Source organism: Erpetoichthys calabaricus, chromosome 5 (genome assembly GCF_900747795.2).
Source record: "Erpetoichthys calabaricus chromosome 5, fErpCal1.3, whole genome shotgun sequence".
NCBI classification, from domain to species: Eukaryota; Metazoa; Chordata; class Cladistia; order Polypteriformes; family Polypteridae; genus Erpetoichthys; species Erpetoichthys calabaricus.
The window spans coordinates 142,092,700-142,111,070 of record NC_041398.2 but is presented as its reverse complement, the minus strand read 5'-3'; the positions used below and the strand labels follow the sequence as shown (position 1 = coordinate 142,111,070).

General features: G+C 37.7%; 1 protein-coding gene across 20 annotated transcripts in view; it reads right to left on the bottom strand.

Annotated features, from left to right (window-relative positions):
- The window catches only part of LOC114651964 (sorbin and SH3 domain-containing protein 2-like), a 439,918-nt gene that overhangs the window by 127,842 nt on the left and 293,705 nt on the right, over positions 1-18,371 (bottom strand). For all 20 annotated transcript variants that reach the window (XM_051928410.1, XM_051928408.1, XM_051928414.1 and 17 more), the window contains 3 exons: positions 13,966-14,032; positions 9,041-9,091; positions 2,462-2,651 (listed from right to left, as the gene is read on the bottom strand). In XM_051928410.1, coding sequence (XP_051784370.1) covers positions 2,462-2,651; positions 9,041-9,091; positions 13,966-14,032 — 308 coding nt within the window. The remainder of the gene's footprint in view (positions 1-2,461; positions 2,652-9,040; positions 9,092-13,965; positions 14,033-18,371) is intronic.

The window sequence follows — 18,371 nt, the reverse complement described above, 5'->3', positions numbered from 1 at the left end:
AAGTTTTCTGGAAGAGGAATAGTGATGACAGTGCTGAAAAATGAGCAGACAAAGTGGTGGAGGTGAAGAGGAAAAATGAGTGCCTGCTGTGGTCGTGGTTGGATGCCTGTGGAGAGTGCAGGGTCTGCTAAGGTGAAGACTGGACAGCAGGAACTTTAAAGAAAAGCCAGCTAGACAAAGCGGAGGTTGAAGGCTGCAGTTTATTGTCTTATCAGCAATATCACTGTCTGTGGATTATCGTTTTCTCCTGATTATCACACCTGTATGGATGTATGGACTGACTTGGGCCTGCCCATTGTGTGAGTAGTGAATGAGATTGGTCATTGTGCTTCGTCTCATCAACCTTTGTCACCAAATGATAATGTGATTTTTGTTAAACAATTGATGAATATAGTCTCAGCATGTACCCCACAAAGCAGAAAGATCATTGAATGGGCAGGTTGGAGCCAGTGTAGATGATATGAGGAGGTCCACGGCGCTTTAGCTTTCGTTCCAGAATATTGATGTTAAAAGGAATCTGGAGTTTGGTGATGTGATGGAAATGGCTGTGCATAAGGAGCACACAATGGTGATGTAAGCAGCAACACAGACTATCTGTTGATGAAGAAGACTGATCGGGACATGGTGAAAAATGTGAACGTGATAAGTGGAGAAGGTTGTGCATCACACTATCACATGGTTGCAGGAAGATCTAGCTACAGGCATGAAGTAAAATAATAAGCAAGTACCAAGGTCTGGAAGTAGGAGAAAAAAATTTGCTGTACATTGGTAGCAGAAGTGAATGAGGTTTCAGAATCATCTGGTGTAGCTGACAAGTGATAAATGATGAAGAATATCTGATTGAAAACTACAGGAGAAGTCTGTGTTTAAACAAAAGAACTATAAAGACACAAGGAAAATGGTAATAAAATTTTGAGGAGAAGATGAGATACTAAAGCAAGAGGTGATAGGGCAAAGTATTAGGAAGAAAAGCAAAATGCTAGAAAAGCAGGAGCACAAGAACCTAAGAGACTGGAGTTTGCAAATGAGCTACAGAATGAGGAAGGAAAACTGAATGCGTTTAGGACCACAAAGCAGATGGCAAAAGAAAGACAGGGCAGAGTAGGTGTAAATTTCTTGAAAAATGTTAAAGAAAGTTTTGAGATACAGTAATCCCTCGCTATATCGGGTTTCGACTTTCACGGCTTCACTCTATCGCAGATTTTATATGTAAGCATATTTAAATATATATCGTGGATTTTTTGCTGGTTCGCGGATTTCTGTGAACAATGGGTCTTTTAATTTCTGGTACATGCTTCCTCAGTTGGTTTGCCCAGTTGATTTCATACAAGGGACACTATTGGCAAATGGCTGAGAAGCTACCCAACCAGAGCGCGTATAACGTATTAAATAAAACTCAAATATATTGTGAGCACGGGGGCTATTCACACCCCTAGAGGATACGGCCGCTCCTCAAAAAATGCTGAAAGATTACCTTCACATTGCTCTCTTTCTTGCTGGGCTTACATATGGCTGCTTTGTCAAGCGATATGCTTCCTGCACGGTGCTTCGCATACTTAAAAGATCAAACAGCACGTATTGATTTTTGATTGTTTGCTTTTCTCTCTCTCTCTCGCTCTAACATTCTCTGCTCCTGATGGAGGGGGTGTGAGCAGGGGGGCTGTTCGCACCCCTAGACGACACGGACGCTCGTCTAAAAATGCTGAAAGATTACCTTCACGTTGCTCCATTCTGTGCAGCTGCTTTGTCAAACGACATACTTCCTGCACGGTGCTTCGCATACTTAAAAGCTCGAAGGGCACATATTGATTTTTGATTGTTTGTTTTTCTCTGTCTCTCTCTCTCTGACATTCTCTGCTCCTGACGGAGGGGGTGTGAGCAGAGGGACTGTTCGCACACTGGCCTAGAGGATATGGACGCTCCTCTAAAAAATGCTGAAAGACTACCTTTACATTGTACATCCTTGCAGCTGTTTTGTCCGGTGGTGCTTCGCATACGTAAAAGCCAAACAGCCGTATTGATTTTTATTTGCTTTTTTCTCTCTCTCTCTCTCTGACATTATCTGCTCCTGATGCGCACTCCTTTGAAGAGGAAGATATGTTTGTATTCTTTTAATTGTGAGACGGAACTGTCATTTCTGTCTTGTCATGGAGCACAGTTTAAACTTTTGAAAAAGAGACAAATGTTTGTTTGCAGTGTTTGAATAAAGTTCCCGTCTCTCTACAACCTCCTGTGTTTCTGTGCAAATCTGTGACCCAAGCATGACAATATAAAAATAACCATGTAAACATATGGTTTCTACTTCGTGGATTTTCAGTGCATTTAATTCTCTTTACAGGCTTTACTTTAAGGTAAAATGTACTCTAACCAAATATTTTATCTTTAAATTTGTAAACAAATCAAGAGTTCCTGTGCTACTTTGATGACTTCTTGTGTAATTTATGCTTAATATAAAACTTACGGTTCAGACGTTGCTTTCTCCCGAGGTCTTAGTTGTAAGAGGGATGGCATGGGCGGAGGTGGTGGAGGCACAGGTGAAGAATCCTTAAATGAAGAAGGACCATTATCTGAGGTACATTTTGATAATGGTCGGTATGTGTGAGTCTTGGGTGCTGGATGTGCCTGTACAGGATCAGATGGATTATAAGAATCTGAAATAGAAGAAAATCATGAAAATGTTTTCACTGTGTTTTGCTTTCTATTGTTAACATTAAAAAATAGACAAGAAAATATTTAATATTAAACACTTTAATATTATGTTCCATGTTTTTCAGAATGTTCATTCCCAAGAAAACTGTTTATAAATGTTACTGTTGTCTTGTATAGTCAGATATTCAATAGACAATCAATGGTACCCTTTACTAATCTCTGAATGACAGGTCTGCACTTATAGACAGAATGAACTGTAATAGAATGAACTTTAAGTGATTACATACTCTTTAATAACAATCACAAACAATATGTTTTAAACAATACCCCTTGTGAAACACATCACATTGACAGCTGGATGAGAAAACTGATAAAAAGAAAATGGAAGATAGTTCACCTCAATATTAGGTGAAAAATTTTGAGCATCTGCAGGGATGGTAGTTATAGGTTTCATTTCAACAGTTATTTTCAACAAACGTTTTGCCAAAGTCTCTTGGTAGATACACTAACACATGTCTATGGCATAATATCAGAAGCTCCAAACAACAACTGGTACAAATTGAAGCTTCTATGCCATAACCTCATGTCTCTACCTGTTTTCAAAACCTCAAGTCTACTTAAGTGTGGCAGTTATACTAATAACAATAATCTGCCCTCCGTGTTACTACCTTCATTTAAACAGATTAATTTAGCGCTGCTGGTTAATTATGGTTAATTACACTAAATAGTATCATCTCCAGACAGAAGAGCAGCTTCAGCGACAGACTGCTGTCACTGTCCTGCTCCACTGACAGATTGAAGAGATCGTTCCTCCCCCAAACTATGCGACTCTTCAATTCCACACGGGGGGGTAAACGTTAACATTTAACATTATACAAAGTTATTGTCTTTTTTTCACCTGCATTATTATCATTCTTTAATTTAATATTATTTATTGTATCAGTATGCTGCTGCTGGAAAATGTGAATTTCCCATTGGGATTAATAAAGTATCTATCTATCTATCTATCTATCTATCTATCTATCTATCTATCTATCTATCTATCTATCTATCTATCTATCTATCTATCTATCTAATTATCATTGACCAATTTTTTAATGCAACCCCTAAGTGCGTTAATTTAACCATGCTTGACATGACGTTAATGAAGCAGCCCCAAATGAATCCAAGTCTATTAATAGTAGTAGTGGGTCAGTGGAGCTTGATCGTTTCCTATGGTGTTTCTTGATAATGAACTTAATTCACACCGCCTGTCCTTTAAAATATGGAACTAACACATATCGGAATATAAAATGCTGTGTACCATATCGAATCACTAAGGGACGCAATCACTCATGTGTTTTTGTACACATTGTTTCCTATATACACTAGCATAAGAACAGTTAAAATCAAACCAGTTATACAAGTGGAGTCAATGAGTTTTATTTCTGTGGCATGCTAACTTTGCAGACAAACAAGATCTGCACACTTTGTGAGATTGCACGTCAGTGGTGCTGTGTTCACACATTGAAAATAATAAAAAAAAAAGTCACATTGTGCAGTACAGCGGAACATCCAGAAGAAAATGATACACACACTATAAACATTTCTATGTTAATGTCTGGTAATCCAAGTCTACCCATTAAAGAGGCTATAGAGGTACAGATCTGAGAGGGAAACAGAATGTCAGTGGGCCAGCCCTGTCCCTGAGGGATATCTGACCCGAAACAGTACAGTGCAGGTTCTACCCATGTCTGAGCAGCTAAAGAACAGATGACACAGAGTGGAATCACTTGATTCCTTATACCTCACCTAGACCTCCCCCAGAGTAGAAATGATATGTTGTTTAATTAATTGTATCTACTATAGCCTACAAAATAACCTACATTAGCTGATATTATACTTTAACCAGTAAAACAAGGCAACAATCAGTACATATTGATCATGCTAATATTTCCATTCATTTTAGCTGAAGGTTAAGATGTTTAGACTTATTTTATAATTCATAAATAATACATACTACGACAATGTGCAATTTAAAATATTTTAAATAAATAACCCCATCATACTATTCTGTATAATCCATAACCAAGATATATATTTTTCATTCTGTTCTGCTTTATGTTTTCATCTTTCTTGATCTTGAAAGGAGTAGTAATACATGTTGCAATATTCCTTTTTCTCTTTGTTTAAGGAAATAAATATATTTTGATTAAAAGTATGGGTTTCATATCTCTAGTAGAAGAAAAAATAATTCAATTTTGAAAGTAACATTTCCCAACTGTGGTCCTTTGTGAACATTTGTTTTTTGTCTCTAGACCCCATCCCTTGAACAATCAGGGCAAATAAACTGGTATGCTTGGGCAACTAGCTAAATAAATAGTCAAAAAATCAATAAACTCTTATTTTTCATCTTCATATAAAGGCAAAATTATTGAAAGAATGAATCAAAGTGCTAGACTAACACATCGTGATTTGCATAGGCAAGTGGTTAGTTATTAAACTGTTTTCTATTAAAAATTAAACACTGAGTTACTTCTGCTTTATAGAAACATTAATATGCTTAAAGGAAATACAATAATTTGCAATTAATACACAGTTAATTTCAATGAAATATTTTACTTGTGTGATTTAAAAAAAATTAATTGAACAGCAGCTCTAATTAATTTATAAAAATAATACTTATTACAATTTTTTTTTTTTTTTAATTGTACCTGTTTTTGAAAAAAATAGTACTTTTCACTTGTGACCTGCAGTGGGTGCACTAGCTCGCCAAACCTGACACAGAGAGATGCAGACACAAGTCCAGCACACACATGGCTTTTATTCAGCTGTGGGAAACGCTTTCCACCCGTTTCCCACCAACACAGTACAAAAGCACAGCAATACACATAACACTTGTTTTCTTTTCTTTTTCTCTTCCTCTCTTTGTCTCCTCCACCTCCACTCCTCCCATTGTCTCCCTCCTGACTATGGCTCTCTGAGCAGTGGCAATGTGCTCCTTTTATCCAGCATCCGGGAGTACTTCCTGTGGCGTGTTAGAATGGTCCAGAAGCACTTGTGGGTGAGGCTGAAGCCCAACGAAATAGGGCTCCAAAATCCCTGCAGCACCCCTTGGTGGCACCCACAGAACCCAACAGGGCCGTGCCAAACTCCAACTCCCATAAAGCCCTGTGGAAATCTGAGGCTGCCATCTAGTGCTCAAGGGGAGATAATTCCCTGGATGTCAGCCACACACTGTTTCAAAAGTAAATTACAGACTGTAAGTCATTCGTAAGTGTACTAACACCAACACCCATCTCAGCTAAAGTTGAATTGCTGAAGCAACTAAAAGGATGTGCTTTTCTACAGAACTGCTACAAAAGGCTTCTTCAGAATGCAAGGCACCCCAACATCTAAGTCTCTCCATCAGGTAAGGCAGTAACAATCAAAGTCGAATGACACTTAATAGTATATCCCAGAACCTTGATCTTGGCTTGGTCAGCAAGAAGAATTTCCAGAGCTCATCTTTTCATAATTTTGTAGACAAATCTATGTACCAGGTATCATCCAAAGTTTTGTACTTACGCTACTCAAGAAAACAAGTGTTAAGTATTAACTCCCACTCTTTGCAATTTTCTAGCCTGGGTACGGGTTCTGTTTTCTGTGACTGACTCTCTGTTGCCTAGGGTGTGAAACACATCTAAAGCTTAGGCACCCCACTAATCTGAGAGGAATTCTACTATTTAGAACTCAGAAGCAGAAAAGGAGAAATTCAGCATGATTGATCCAATGTGTTTGGAGTCAACCGTAGAAAAATAAGGCGTATAACAAGAGAGATCATATGTAAAAGCAATGTGTTCTTTTTGTTGAAGGAATGCAAAGGGTTAACCAATCACCAAGCACCAGCTGATGTATTTTTTTTCCAGCATGAGTGAATTAGATATGTTATTGAAATCTCTCTGTGGACCCTGAAGACTTCTGGATAAAATTGTGTTTCAAGCCCTTGAGAGGACAGGAAATGGACAAAGACTAAGCATCATAATTGCATTGTACTTACAGTTCGGAGGACAATGTAAATGCATAGAATAAAAACCACTGTATTTCTGTTTATTCTGTTTATTAGTATTACTTAAACTCAAAGCAATAATTTTTTGCATGTCAGCTAAATCTTTAGTTTTGTAAGTTCTCCTTTCTTCATATTTAACAGGAAACTAATCTTGTAAAATCAAACTTTCTTCCACTGTAGTACTGGGTCCAGCAGCAAAGTGACTTTAAAAGGTCTCTAGCGTCACACTCATAATCACATATACAAGCTGCATTCCAACTTAAAAACTTTTAAGCAAGACAGAAGGTTTACCCATTTACCTTACTAAATGGCCAAAAAGCTTATAAGCGCATTTAAAACCTGGTCTTGAATAATTATATCTTCTAAATTAACTGTTTGGACCAGAATTAAAAAGTAAATATAAGAAACATAATTCACAAGATTTTACATTCTTTAAAAGAGAAAGAGAATGAAATCCAGTCAAGTGTATTTTATATTGTGTGTTTTGTTTATCTTTTGTGCATATCATCTATCCTTTACAGTGTTTGGTTTATCTCTGTTTTATAGTCTGACACACCCAAACCTACAAACAGACGAAAAGGCAGTTAATGTTCTTCATTGAAGATTTAAACAAAAACAACATCTTTCTCTCTCTCTGTTTCATTTTTCATTGGTCATCAAAAATGTAGAGTACTGTGGTTAACTGAAATTATGAAAGGCAAACAGCAGTAAGTTTGAACAATGAATGAGCCATATTAAAACCTATAAAGTTCACAGTGTAAAAGGTGGTATATTATTTTTGTTTCAAAAAACACTACTATGCAAAATATGAATACACTTTTTACATTTGACTAGAAACATTCAAACCCTTGAATAAGCTCCTCTCACCAAACACAACACCCCAAGTGACTCCACATGGTTGCTGCAAGGTCCTTTGCTGTGAGCCAATGTCGTCTCAACCCTTTATGACTTTATGATTTACAGTGCTTAGGTTGTGTGGTTGACCTCTGGCTGGTATGTGCAATTTGTTTTGCAATTGAAATGTATGACTTTTGGTTAGCATTTGTCCTGTGGAATGTGCTTGACTATCAGCGGCACGTGCAAGTGCAGCAGTTTTTGTGATGTAAACAATAATTTGGCCTGTGTAATGTACTTCAAAGAAAGCACAGAGTAAATTTGTAACCTTTGTCATTCTGTCAGCTAGGGCGGTTATGTGAACTGCCGTATCATTGCCTGCGCAGCCATTGGTTTTGTGTCAGCAACGGTGCACTGTTATGCGTCTGCTTACTGTGAGAAAAAGCCAAAGCTGAATTTCATGGCCAAAGTACCATGCATGAACAATTCATGGGTCGTGTTATGAATGTCACAATATAACACTTCATCCTTTCCTGGCCGATTTCACTATATGTCACCACGAAAGCTGGTGTATGTGGGTCAGATGGCAGGTCAACCTCAAATCGTCCTCAGACTCTTTCCTGTGATAGGTTAAACAATATAACTTACATAATATCAACAAAATGACAGTGAGAAACAGACAAGGTGAAAATAACTATTAAATCAGTCTTATAAAAAAACTATACAAACATAAATGGCAGCAACCGAATTCGTGAATGCACCTCCCTCCCGCACATCCCAACAAATACATGCGATTAACTTAAAGGAAGCAAAACCCTTCGACAGAGACAAACCCCAAATTCCAGGCAGTTTTCAGACACTTATGATAATATCAGTCAATTTTCTTTGTTCTCTTTTCCCCAGAGTCTCCAAACATGCTACCCCAGATAAGCAAGGATCACACTTAGCTCACCAAAGTTAATTTCTTCTGACTGTCCCACCCGAGTGGGTCGGCCAGCAAAGTCTTTGAGGTGGCCACCTCCATAAGTGGGTGTGGCAATCCTTTCTCTGGTCGTGGATAGTCTACATTTGCAGTTTTGGTCCCATTTTAGCAGTTAGTGTTGAAAACCTTTGTTTTGTTCTTTTTGTTTCTTCTTGCCTTTCGCTGCCTTTTTTAATTGTATCCTGGCATACTTTCTCCATGATAACCCCTGGAAACTACAGCAACACCTCCCCCAAAGGTGTTCTTTATGACCATCTGCCCAACGTGCCTGATTTACTTTCCTCCCCACCACCATATTAAGGGTGCTTGGGCAGCAACTGGGTTAACATTGAGGAAGGCGAAGAGACAAAACCAAATCAGATAGCGTTTATGTGGCAGTGCCACAACAGCATAACCTGTTGATTGAGACCAAGGTGAATCTACAAGGTCTAAGGGTGTGTGATTTTTTTGTTATTTTTGTGACAAAAAGACAACTCTTACCATTTTATATACAGTATATAGATAGACATCACCAAAAATGTGAGAACAGGCGTTAATTAAGCACTTACCTGTGTTTACAAGTGCATATGTGGCATTATACATGTCTGCATCTGTATCATCTAGAAAGACAAAATGCAGACAAGAAAGTGAATAGCATTTTCTTTATTTAATTCATTATTTCTTACAGGTAGATATTACCTTTGATGGACTGTCAGAAAAAGTACAAAGTAGTTTTATAAATATGCCTGATTTAAAAGGCTTCTTTAATAAACCATTTGGAAGAAAAAATACAAAAGTACCCCAGGAATAATATACAGAAATACTGATTTCTAAAAACAGAGTATATTAATAGGTTAAAGAAACCGTTAAAAACTGAATGAAAAGTTTTTTGTTATACTAATACCAGGCCATATTTTCACTTTTGGACATTTGTGACACATTCCAGGCCTCAAGAGCTGATTGAAAAAGGACTTACAAAACAATATAAAAATCTAGAAATTGTTTAGATCCAGAGCATTTGGAAAACTTAATGAGAATTAAAATCTTTTAACATTTTGGACAGATTGTTAATGTTCATGGAGTTTATAACTTATGGAAGACAGAGAAGTTTAGAAGAGAAAATGTTTGACTATTCACTGAAATGTTCTTAAAATGTTATATTAGTTCAGGTGTGTTTTGATATTTCACATTAAATATGCAATACAGTAAATAATCATATGTCTTAAGTTTTTTTGTGCTATATAGAGAAATGCATTGCTAATACTGGCACTCAAACATTGTTCTTTTTCAGAAGTTGCTGCTTACGCGAAAAATATTTGCACACAACAATCTAGAGGAAACACTGCAGACAACCCTTAGAAAGTTAACTATATAATTTTTGTGATTAATGTGGCCTGTTTAACGTGTTAAAAAATATTCTTGCATCCAGGGACGGAAACAAGGGCAAACACATCAGGCGTTTTGATCAGACTGTCATTTTTAAGTAAATTTTTTTCTTTTTAACATTATGAAACAGTAATTGTGTAATGTTCCAGCCGGGGACTCAGATGGACATAGGGCTGCACAGTTACTGAGCACTGTGCTTGCAGAAGATGCAGTGCGATATGCTAATGAAACATGTCAGCGGGAGGAGGAAGTCCCGGACAAAATGGTGAAAGTGCTGAGGGTGTGCAGTAGCGGCATTTGTGGGGACTAGAAGGAGCAGCACAGTGTGCAGGAACAGCACAGAGTGAATGATCTAATAGTGGGGAACAAGAATCAAAGAGAGTGCTTCAGGGCTGTAACACTGAAGAGGAACATGAGCAGTGTAAAAGAGTCGAACAAATCCGATTGCAAGTAGAAAAGATGAGACATCTCCCATGGCTAAAACAGTGTGGGAGTTTAGCTTGGAAGCAATCAATCAAAGCTCATCAGTTTCAAACACCTGAAATGTGTGCTGGTGCAGTTCATCCTTTGATTCTGGGTGTTACAATGCAAATAAGTTAAATGTGTGCCTAAAGAATTAAATACACATCCAGTACTGTATTTATATACTACCTTTAAAAAATTTTATGAAATAAAATTTTCATTTAAATGTTTAACATTTTGTATTACTTGGTTCACAACAATACACCACATGTCAATATGTAGTGCTGGTGTTCATTTATTTATACATACTGACATAGGTGCAGGGGAATGGGAGGAAGGGAGTAGGGATGGGGAGGTTTATAGCAGTTCTGGTGCAACAGAGAAAAGTTGTGAAGGTAAACGTTATGCTCTCTTTTTTTATTTCATGTTTCTGTGAGAAGACTGAATCAATGTCATATCACATAAGTGCTAAACAAGTGTGGCACTAAAACCAAAGTAAGTCTTTAGTACCTCTGTATTTAACTTGCTCTGTTCTGCCAGGTAGCTTACAATGCTGACTGCCCTAATATAATGACAAAATTTAACAAAACTGAAGTGTAATGATTATGCCTACCCTTTATTCCACTTTGCAGTATATTGGCTGATTTATGCACACACAAAATAACCACCCAAGTAATGCATGGTGTCAGTTTTTAAGTGAGATGGCAGCTACTGAGATCTTTTTTTGCAAGCCAGGAGGACGGCAGTGTTTTCCAACCTTTACTGTGGTGGCACAAATTTTTGTAACACAAAAAATCCCAAGGCATACCATGATTCTACCAACCACAAAAGCATTAAATCTATACACGTGCTAAACTGTTTGAAGGGACAGGACAGGGGGCGGCAAAAAATGTAGCTCAGAGATTTGCAGACATAGCACTTAGTTAGCACTTTGGACACATTTCCCAGCTGCTTCACTCATACAGGTGGTCCTCTCTCTGCTGAAGTCTGTGTATCTGGGAATTAGGTGTCAGGAATTGTATAGGGTAAATAATATATCATTATTTGGAATACATACATTTCATGTGTGTTTGATGTCTACAATAAACTATGTAAATGTAAGATGACAGAAAATGTGAGGCAAGAAATACTGAACACATACCTAAAACAGAAACTTTTTTCATGTTATAGTAATAATGACAAAATACTGACTTGAAGTGTATACTATGGGAAGACTGAAAACACTTTCACGAAAGGTATACCAAAACAATTGTGCTTCTATTCAAGAATATAACTGAAGAAAAACAAATTGTTCAATTTACATGTTACTGGCAAGGTATAAAAACTGAAGCCCAACTATCAATCAATATGAAATAAACACGGCTAGTGCAGTGGTAAAAACTGCTATCTCATAATCAAGAGGTCCTGGTTTCATCCTGGGTCCTCCTCGCATTTACTGTTTTGAGTAGTGAGCTACTATTATTGTTACTATTATATAATAAAAACATACATTTGATTTGAGTCTGTAAATTTATGGTAGTTGTAAAACTTAACGCTGAAAGGATAAAAGCAGACACAGAAACACAACTCATGATGTCTTGTTGAGCAAACAGACACCGCAGTGTGTATAGTGGATTTTACTTTTCCTCGAATATTCTCATCAACATCATGTCATTTGAATGACTTTCTTTATTCAAGAATCCAAGAATAAAACTGAATAAAAAAAATCGTTCAAATTCAATTTTATTCAAGAATCCAAGAAGAAAACTGAATAAAAAAAATCATTCACATGACATGTTGATATGAATGTCCGTGTACGAGGAAAAATAACATCTTTTACAAGTATCACAAATTTGACTCACATCAAATGTATGTGTTTATTATGTGATAATAATAATAATTGAAGCTCACTACTCAAAGCGCTAAATGCAAAGATGATGAGGGATTCAAACCTGTTACCTCGCCATTGCTAAATGGTAGCTTATCCACTGTGCCATCTGCACAGATCCGTGATGGAGCAGCATTACCAGTGAGACAACTGGTTGAAAATGAAATGCGCAAACACTCATATATGAGAACGTCTTTTACTTTGTACCGACTGATAGTTGGGATTCAGTAACATATCAATTGAGCAATTTCTTCTTCTTCGGTTTTAAGTCTAGAATAAAATACTTATTTTGTCAAACCTTTTGTAAAAGTGTTTCTTGGATATTTGGGCTTCAGTTTTCACACGTCCTGCACTTCACATCAAAAGTATGTCATCATTACTATAACATATGAAACTATTTTCTGTTTTAGCTGTGTGTTCCGCATTTCTTGCCTCACATTTCCTCTGTCATTCTATATTTACACAGGTTGTTGTAGACACGGAACACACATGAAATATATGCATTTTAAATCATGGTATTTCATTACATATACAACTCCTTACAAATACATCGCCTGATGAACACTTCAACACAGACTTCAGTGGGGGGGTTTGCGGTGTAGCAGGCTGCATTCTACTAATCCACACATTTGCAAAACAAAAGCAGGCTATTAGCACAGTGATAAGGAGCTACAAGTTTCTTGGCATATGTCAGGAAAATGTAAGGTCAGGGACAACGAAAAAAATCGTAAGATTCAGGAATTCTAGTTTTAATCTATTTGAACATGAAAATAAATAAAACTGCATTTATCTCTCTATTATAAAAAAAATCTTTGGGTGGGAGACTAGGGAAACGAGACGTGATCTTCTCGGAAGACAATTTGAAGTCCTGCGGGAGACACTAACTTACTCTCAGCTCTTAAAACAACGACAAGCGAGAAGCAAAACACACAGCTCGCCAGCAGCAGAAACCCAGCAGATGATCTGACCGCTTCTCCTTGCGTGTGTTCAGCCACCCTAACCTCCCCTCCCCCCCTTCACAACGCGAGCGGCAGAAACGTGAAGTGGCAAAAGGACAGTTGCTGTACAGGCTTTAAAATGATTGACGGGCAGCGCAATAGCAGCAGAAAGACAGCAGATGATCCAACGGCATCTCCTTAGCATGCATTCAGCCGCCCCCCCATTCCCCCTTCCCCCCTTGACAATGCGATCAGCGTTATACGTCCTGCAAGAAACAGACAAGCAAAACAAGCAGCTCACCAGCAGCAGAAAGCCAGCAGATGATCCGACCACTTCTCCTTAACATGCGTTCAGCCGCACCCCCTTCACAACGCAAGCAGCGTTATACAATAACAATAATAATTCTTTACATTTATATAGTGCTTTTCTCACTACTTAAAGCGCTCTCCACACAGGGAGGACCCGGGAAGCAAACCCACAATCTCCTTACTGCAAAGCAGCAGCACTACCACTGCGCCACCTGTGAGGAAAAGATGTAACCACGCCCGGGGCCAGAAATAAAGGACAAGTATTGTTTTTACAAAGGTTTTAAAGTAAAAGTGAAAATAATGCTTATGTAATAATTCCCATGAAATTAACAATCTCTTTAAATTGTATATCCGGTAAACCAAACCCGGGTGTGGGCGAGCGAAGCCCCCTACTTTATTTTATAAATATAAGGCATACACTGAACATTAATTAAAGGGCCAATGCAAAGTCAAACAGCAAACAGTCAATCCAAAGGTTCAAAATGGATCTATTGTGGAGTTTATAAACTCAAACATGCTTATAATTACATACCTGGTTTATGCACCATATGGATCTGCTTGAACATGGTCTTGTACCAGTCTTTTGGTCGGTCCACTGTCTGAATAAAATGAAATACTGCATTGTTAAAATAAAATCAGTCACTTTTAAAATGTACACAACATACTCCTTTAATTTTGGTCAGTTTTATCCAAAATATATATATAAAATGCAAAGTTGACTGACTGACTCACTCATCAACAAAAACTCTATTTCCCGTTAAGTTAAAAGGTGAAATTTGGCAGGACTCTACATCTATGGCAACAGGTATCTGTTAAGTAAGGACATTTCAGGATATCAGTATTTAGTAATAACAACAACCCCTACAAAGGAAAACTAAATATCCTAAAATCTAAAAAATGATTTGACTGATTTGATTGGAATTTGGTGACGTTATAGAAAAAAGAAAGCAAGGTGATACATTTTATTCGTCTATATTTTTCTATAATAATGCTGTGCCACTCAGCTGTTTGGGGCCTTCCAGTTTATGCAAATTAAGGTCACCAGTAGAAAGGATAGATGGGGCAGATGAAGAGCAGAGCTGACCAGTATGGTGTATGTACAAGTGAGACATGGCATGGGGTGTGGCATGGAGAATGAGCAGGAGGAAAATTAGGTGATGCTCAAGTGAGATGTGGTTAATAAGAACTATACTGTAAAGCTCGACTCTGGGTGTTGACCACTGTTGCTGAAAACAAATGGGTTGCAAAGAGGTCACTACAATACATTTACAGGAACAAAACATTCCCAAAATGAAACGTAAATCTGCAGCCTGTAAACATCATTGCTATTTGTAATAAATTAAAGTAAAACACAATTCAGTGTAAGAACTTTATCGTCTGGCTATGACTTTCAGGGTAAAGCTATATAAATTAAATTAAAAAACAAGTTCCAGAAAAAAATTAAGTGTAAACAAAAACACAAAAACAAATACATTAGTGAATGATGTAAACCAATGAAAATTGTAAACATCTAATAAGTACTGCATCCTCCCACACCCAAGGTGAACATACAACTGGCAATACACTTGAAAGCAAATTCTTGAATAACCAAAGTAAAAACCCACATTAATTCAGCTGGCTTGAAGTTTTCTGTACCGTTTATTTCACTTCTAGTCGTTTTCTATTTTGTAAGTTTATTTGTATTTTATTTCAGTTCTTATTGGTTACCATTTTTAGTTCCCCACTTTCTCTGAAATAAACTGGTGTTATCATACACTAACCTTGTTTTTTTATTTTGTATATTGCTTTTCATCTAACCACTCCAAAACTTGAGAACAGTACAAGATTACAAAGCATTACATTGAAATGTGATTGACCATACCAATTTTACAGGATGCCCTGCAGAAGAAATTATATGTATAACCAAACTTCCCAGTTTACTTACTAATTACCAATGCATTTCCTGTCAAATTTGTCTGCAATGACCATCAACAGAACCCAAAGTTAGTCACTAGGAGAAGCAAGAATGTTTTATTCATACTGTATACAGAAAATGAGTCAGTTACATAGTAACTGATGGCACTATACAGCAACTGAGGTCCATTGTCTTAGGCTATTTCCTGGAACAATAGTTGTAGTTTTTGATCACCAGGGAATAATATTATTAGTTCACTGACACTCCTTACTCTTGAACATACTAGGTACAATTGGATAAATATACTGTAAATATATAGATATACATACATATACTGCATAAGGTATTTATATAAACAGGACATGTGAGCAGCTAGAAGAGGAAGGTGGAGGGAGAGCTTAGGACCCAAAGACTTACAAGTTACCTTTCGTTTAAAACATTTATCATTTGAACACAGTAATTATTAAATAAGAGGTGCTTTGTAAACATTAGTTCCTTCATTCCTTTACAATATGATAAGACACAGATAACAATATTACTCCCATTGCCCCTTAATAGTGGGAGAACTTCCATGAATGGTTAATTATTGTCTCACTGACTTACACTTGCTGTATACTCTTTGTATTATCTGGCAGGTAATGTATCACATATCTATGATCTGCTTCTTGCAACTAAGAGGACAATGCGGACGTTTGCCGACTGGCCGACCAACTACAAATGTTACCTGGTAGGTAACCGTCCAAATAATCAGATTGTGGTTCAGACCTATGAATGTAATACTCCAATCTTCACCCTGTCAAGTAAGTGAACCAGCCACTGTGGTGCAACATCAGAGGCTTTGCTTCAGGAGCTGACATCCGAGGTTTGATCCCCATAAGTGGAAGCAAAGGTGCATACACCTGATGAGCCCCAATTAGGGTGAAACACGTGTTGTGTACCCTTTGTATTATTTGGCAGGTACTGTATCATGTATCTATGATCTGCTTCTCACAACTTAAGAGGACGTGGCAGATGTTTGCCGACTGGCCAACCAATCAAAAGCGTTACCTGGTAGGTAACCATCCAAATAATCAGATTGCGATTCAGACCTATGACTCACTCTACATGCTACAATGTTTTTTGTTCAAAAATATAAAACATATAAGGCTTACCTTTATTATAACTCATAGATATATTGAGGTAGACTGCACAGTCTTTTTTGCCAACAAACCCCACCTTAAATAGCTATGCATCAATTTTTTATCTGTTTTTTTCATTATGAGTTATATGGAGAACTGAAAGCAACTAATGCAAGGCCCATGCCAAATATTGATGCTTGGTTGACCCTTCAATAGATTACAGCAGCAGCTCTGCCAGAATTATTAGCATTGCAGAGTGGTAAATCTAGTGTCACACTGTTGGCAACATTTGTTTCATGGTTATTATTTTTAATATCTGTTGTTTTTTTTAGAAAATAAACAGTATCATGAAATAAAATAAATGTAAATAATTGAGTACACTGTTTTTACTATAAGTAGCAATGAGTATGATTGTAAGGTTTATGCTTACGAAAATATGCAATAATACTATTCGATCATTCATTCATTCACTCATTTCAGAAATAAGAATTATGCTGTCATGCATGGGTGCTTGAGGATCATCTTCAGAGCTCAAACCAAGCAGGAAACACCACTCTGGGATACGAGAGGGTGCTGTTCTGTCTCTTCCTCCCACAGATCAGAGAAGATGCCCAATAAGGACATATGATGCAGAGAAGGCCCCGTCCTTTCAATTCACAGCTTTACAAAAGGCTACCAGGAAGGATCCAAGCCTACCAACACAGAGCTACCAAAAAGTGACCTGCTCTAGAGAAAAACTATTTGCAAAGATTGCCCCAGGTGGTGTTTCGAAAGAGCAGAGTATCAGCATTTTTTGTTTATTTTTATGCAGTGCCATTGTGCACTTGTTTAAGTTTGCGCATTAAACAGAGTTGCCTCATTGACTCCCTAATGATTCCTTGGGACATTGCCAACTTACTTGTGATTGCAATACATTAAAGAGTCCTGGGAAGTTGCAGATTACCCATCATCCCTGGACAAGGGAGCAACATGCATTCACACAAGGCTAACTCAGAGTTATCAATTAACCCAGCATGTTTTGAGCTGTAGGAGAACATTGGCGAGATAAACTATGGGGCTGCACACTGGTACAGTATTTAGCAAACTATATATGTCTTCACATAAATATTGAGCCATTCATCCATTTTTCCAAACTTGCTTAAAGCAATGCAGGGTCACTGAGGGTCCAGGGGGCAAGAGGTAAGAAATGACTCCAGGTGGAATGCTGGGTCATCACCGAGCCTATTCAAACAACTGACCTAACATGCATATCTTTGGAATGTGGGAAGATAACACATTAATCAGGGATCAGGCCAACAAACATGGAGATGTACTTCTGTTACTGAAGCCAAGTTCAAGAAGCTGTATAAAAGTGGCCTAACCAATGCATCACAAGATTACCCCAACAAACATCCACCTGTTTATTTTTTAAACCTGCTAATTAAAAGTCAGGGTTGTGGGGTGTTGCTGACTGCCCAGTGGGGGCTGGGCGGTCTCGTGGCCTCGGAACCCCTGCAGATTTTGATTTTCTTCTCCAGCCCTCTGGAGTTTTTTTTTTTTTTTTTTCTGTCCTCCCTGGCCATCGGACCTTACTTTATTCTTTGTTGCTTAGTATTGCGTAATCTTATCCTTCTTCATCTTGTAAAGCACTTTGAGCTACATCATTTGTATGAAAATGTGCTATATAAATGTTATTGTTGCCCTATACTGAAGGGTAGCAACCATATCAACTACTACATCATTTATTGGGCCAGGCAGCAACCCATCTGCCTGTCTTTGGGACCCAGCAAAATAATTGAGGTACAGAGAGAGAAAGCCCATATGGTCAATTACTCTCCATACCAACTCCACACAGGTAGTGGATGGACTGGGATCAAACTGTGGGCTAACAGTGCTGAGCACTGAACCCTCATGCCAACTGTGTTTATACATGTAGGGTGAAACGTG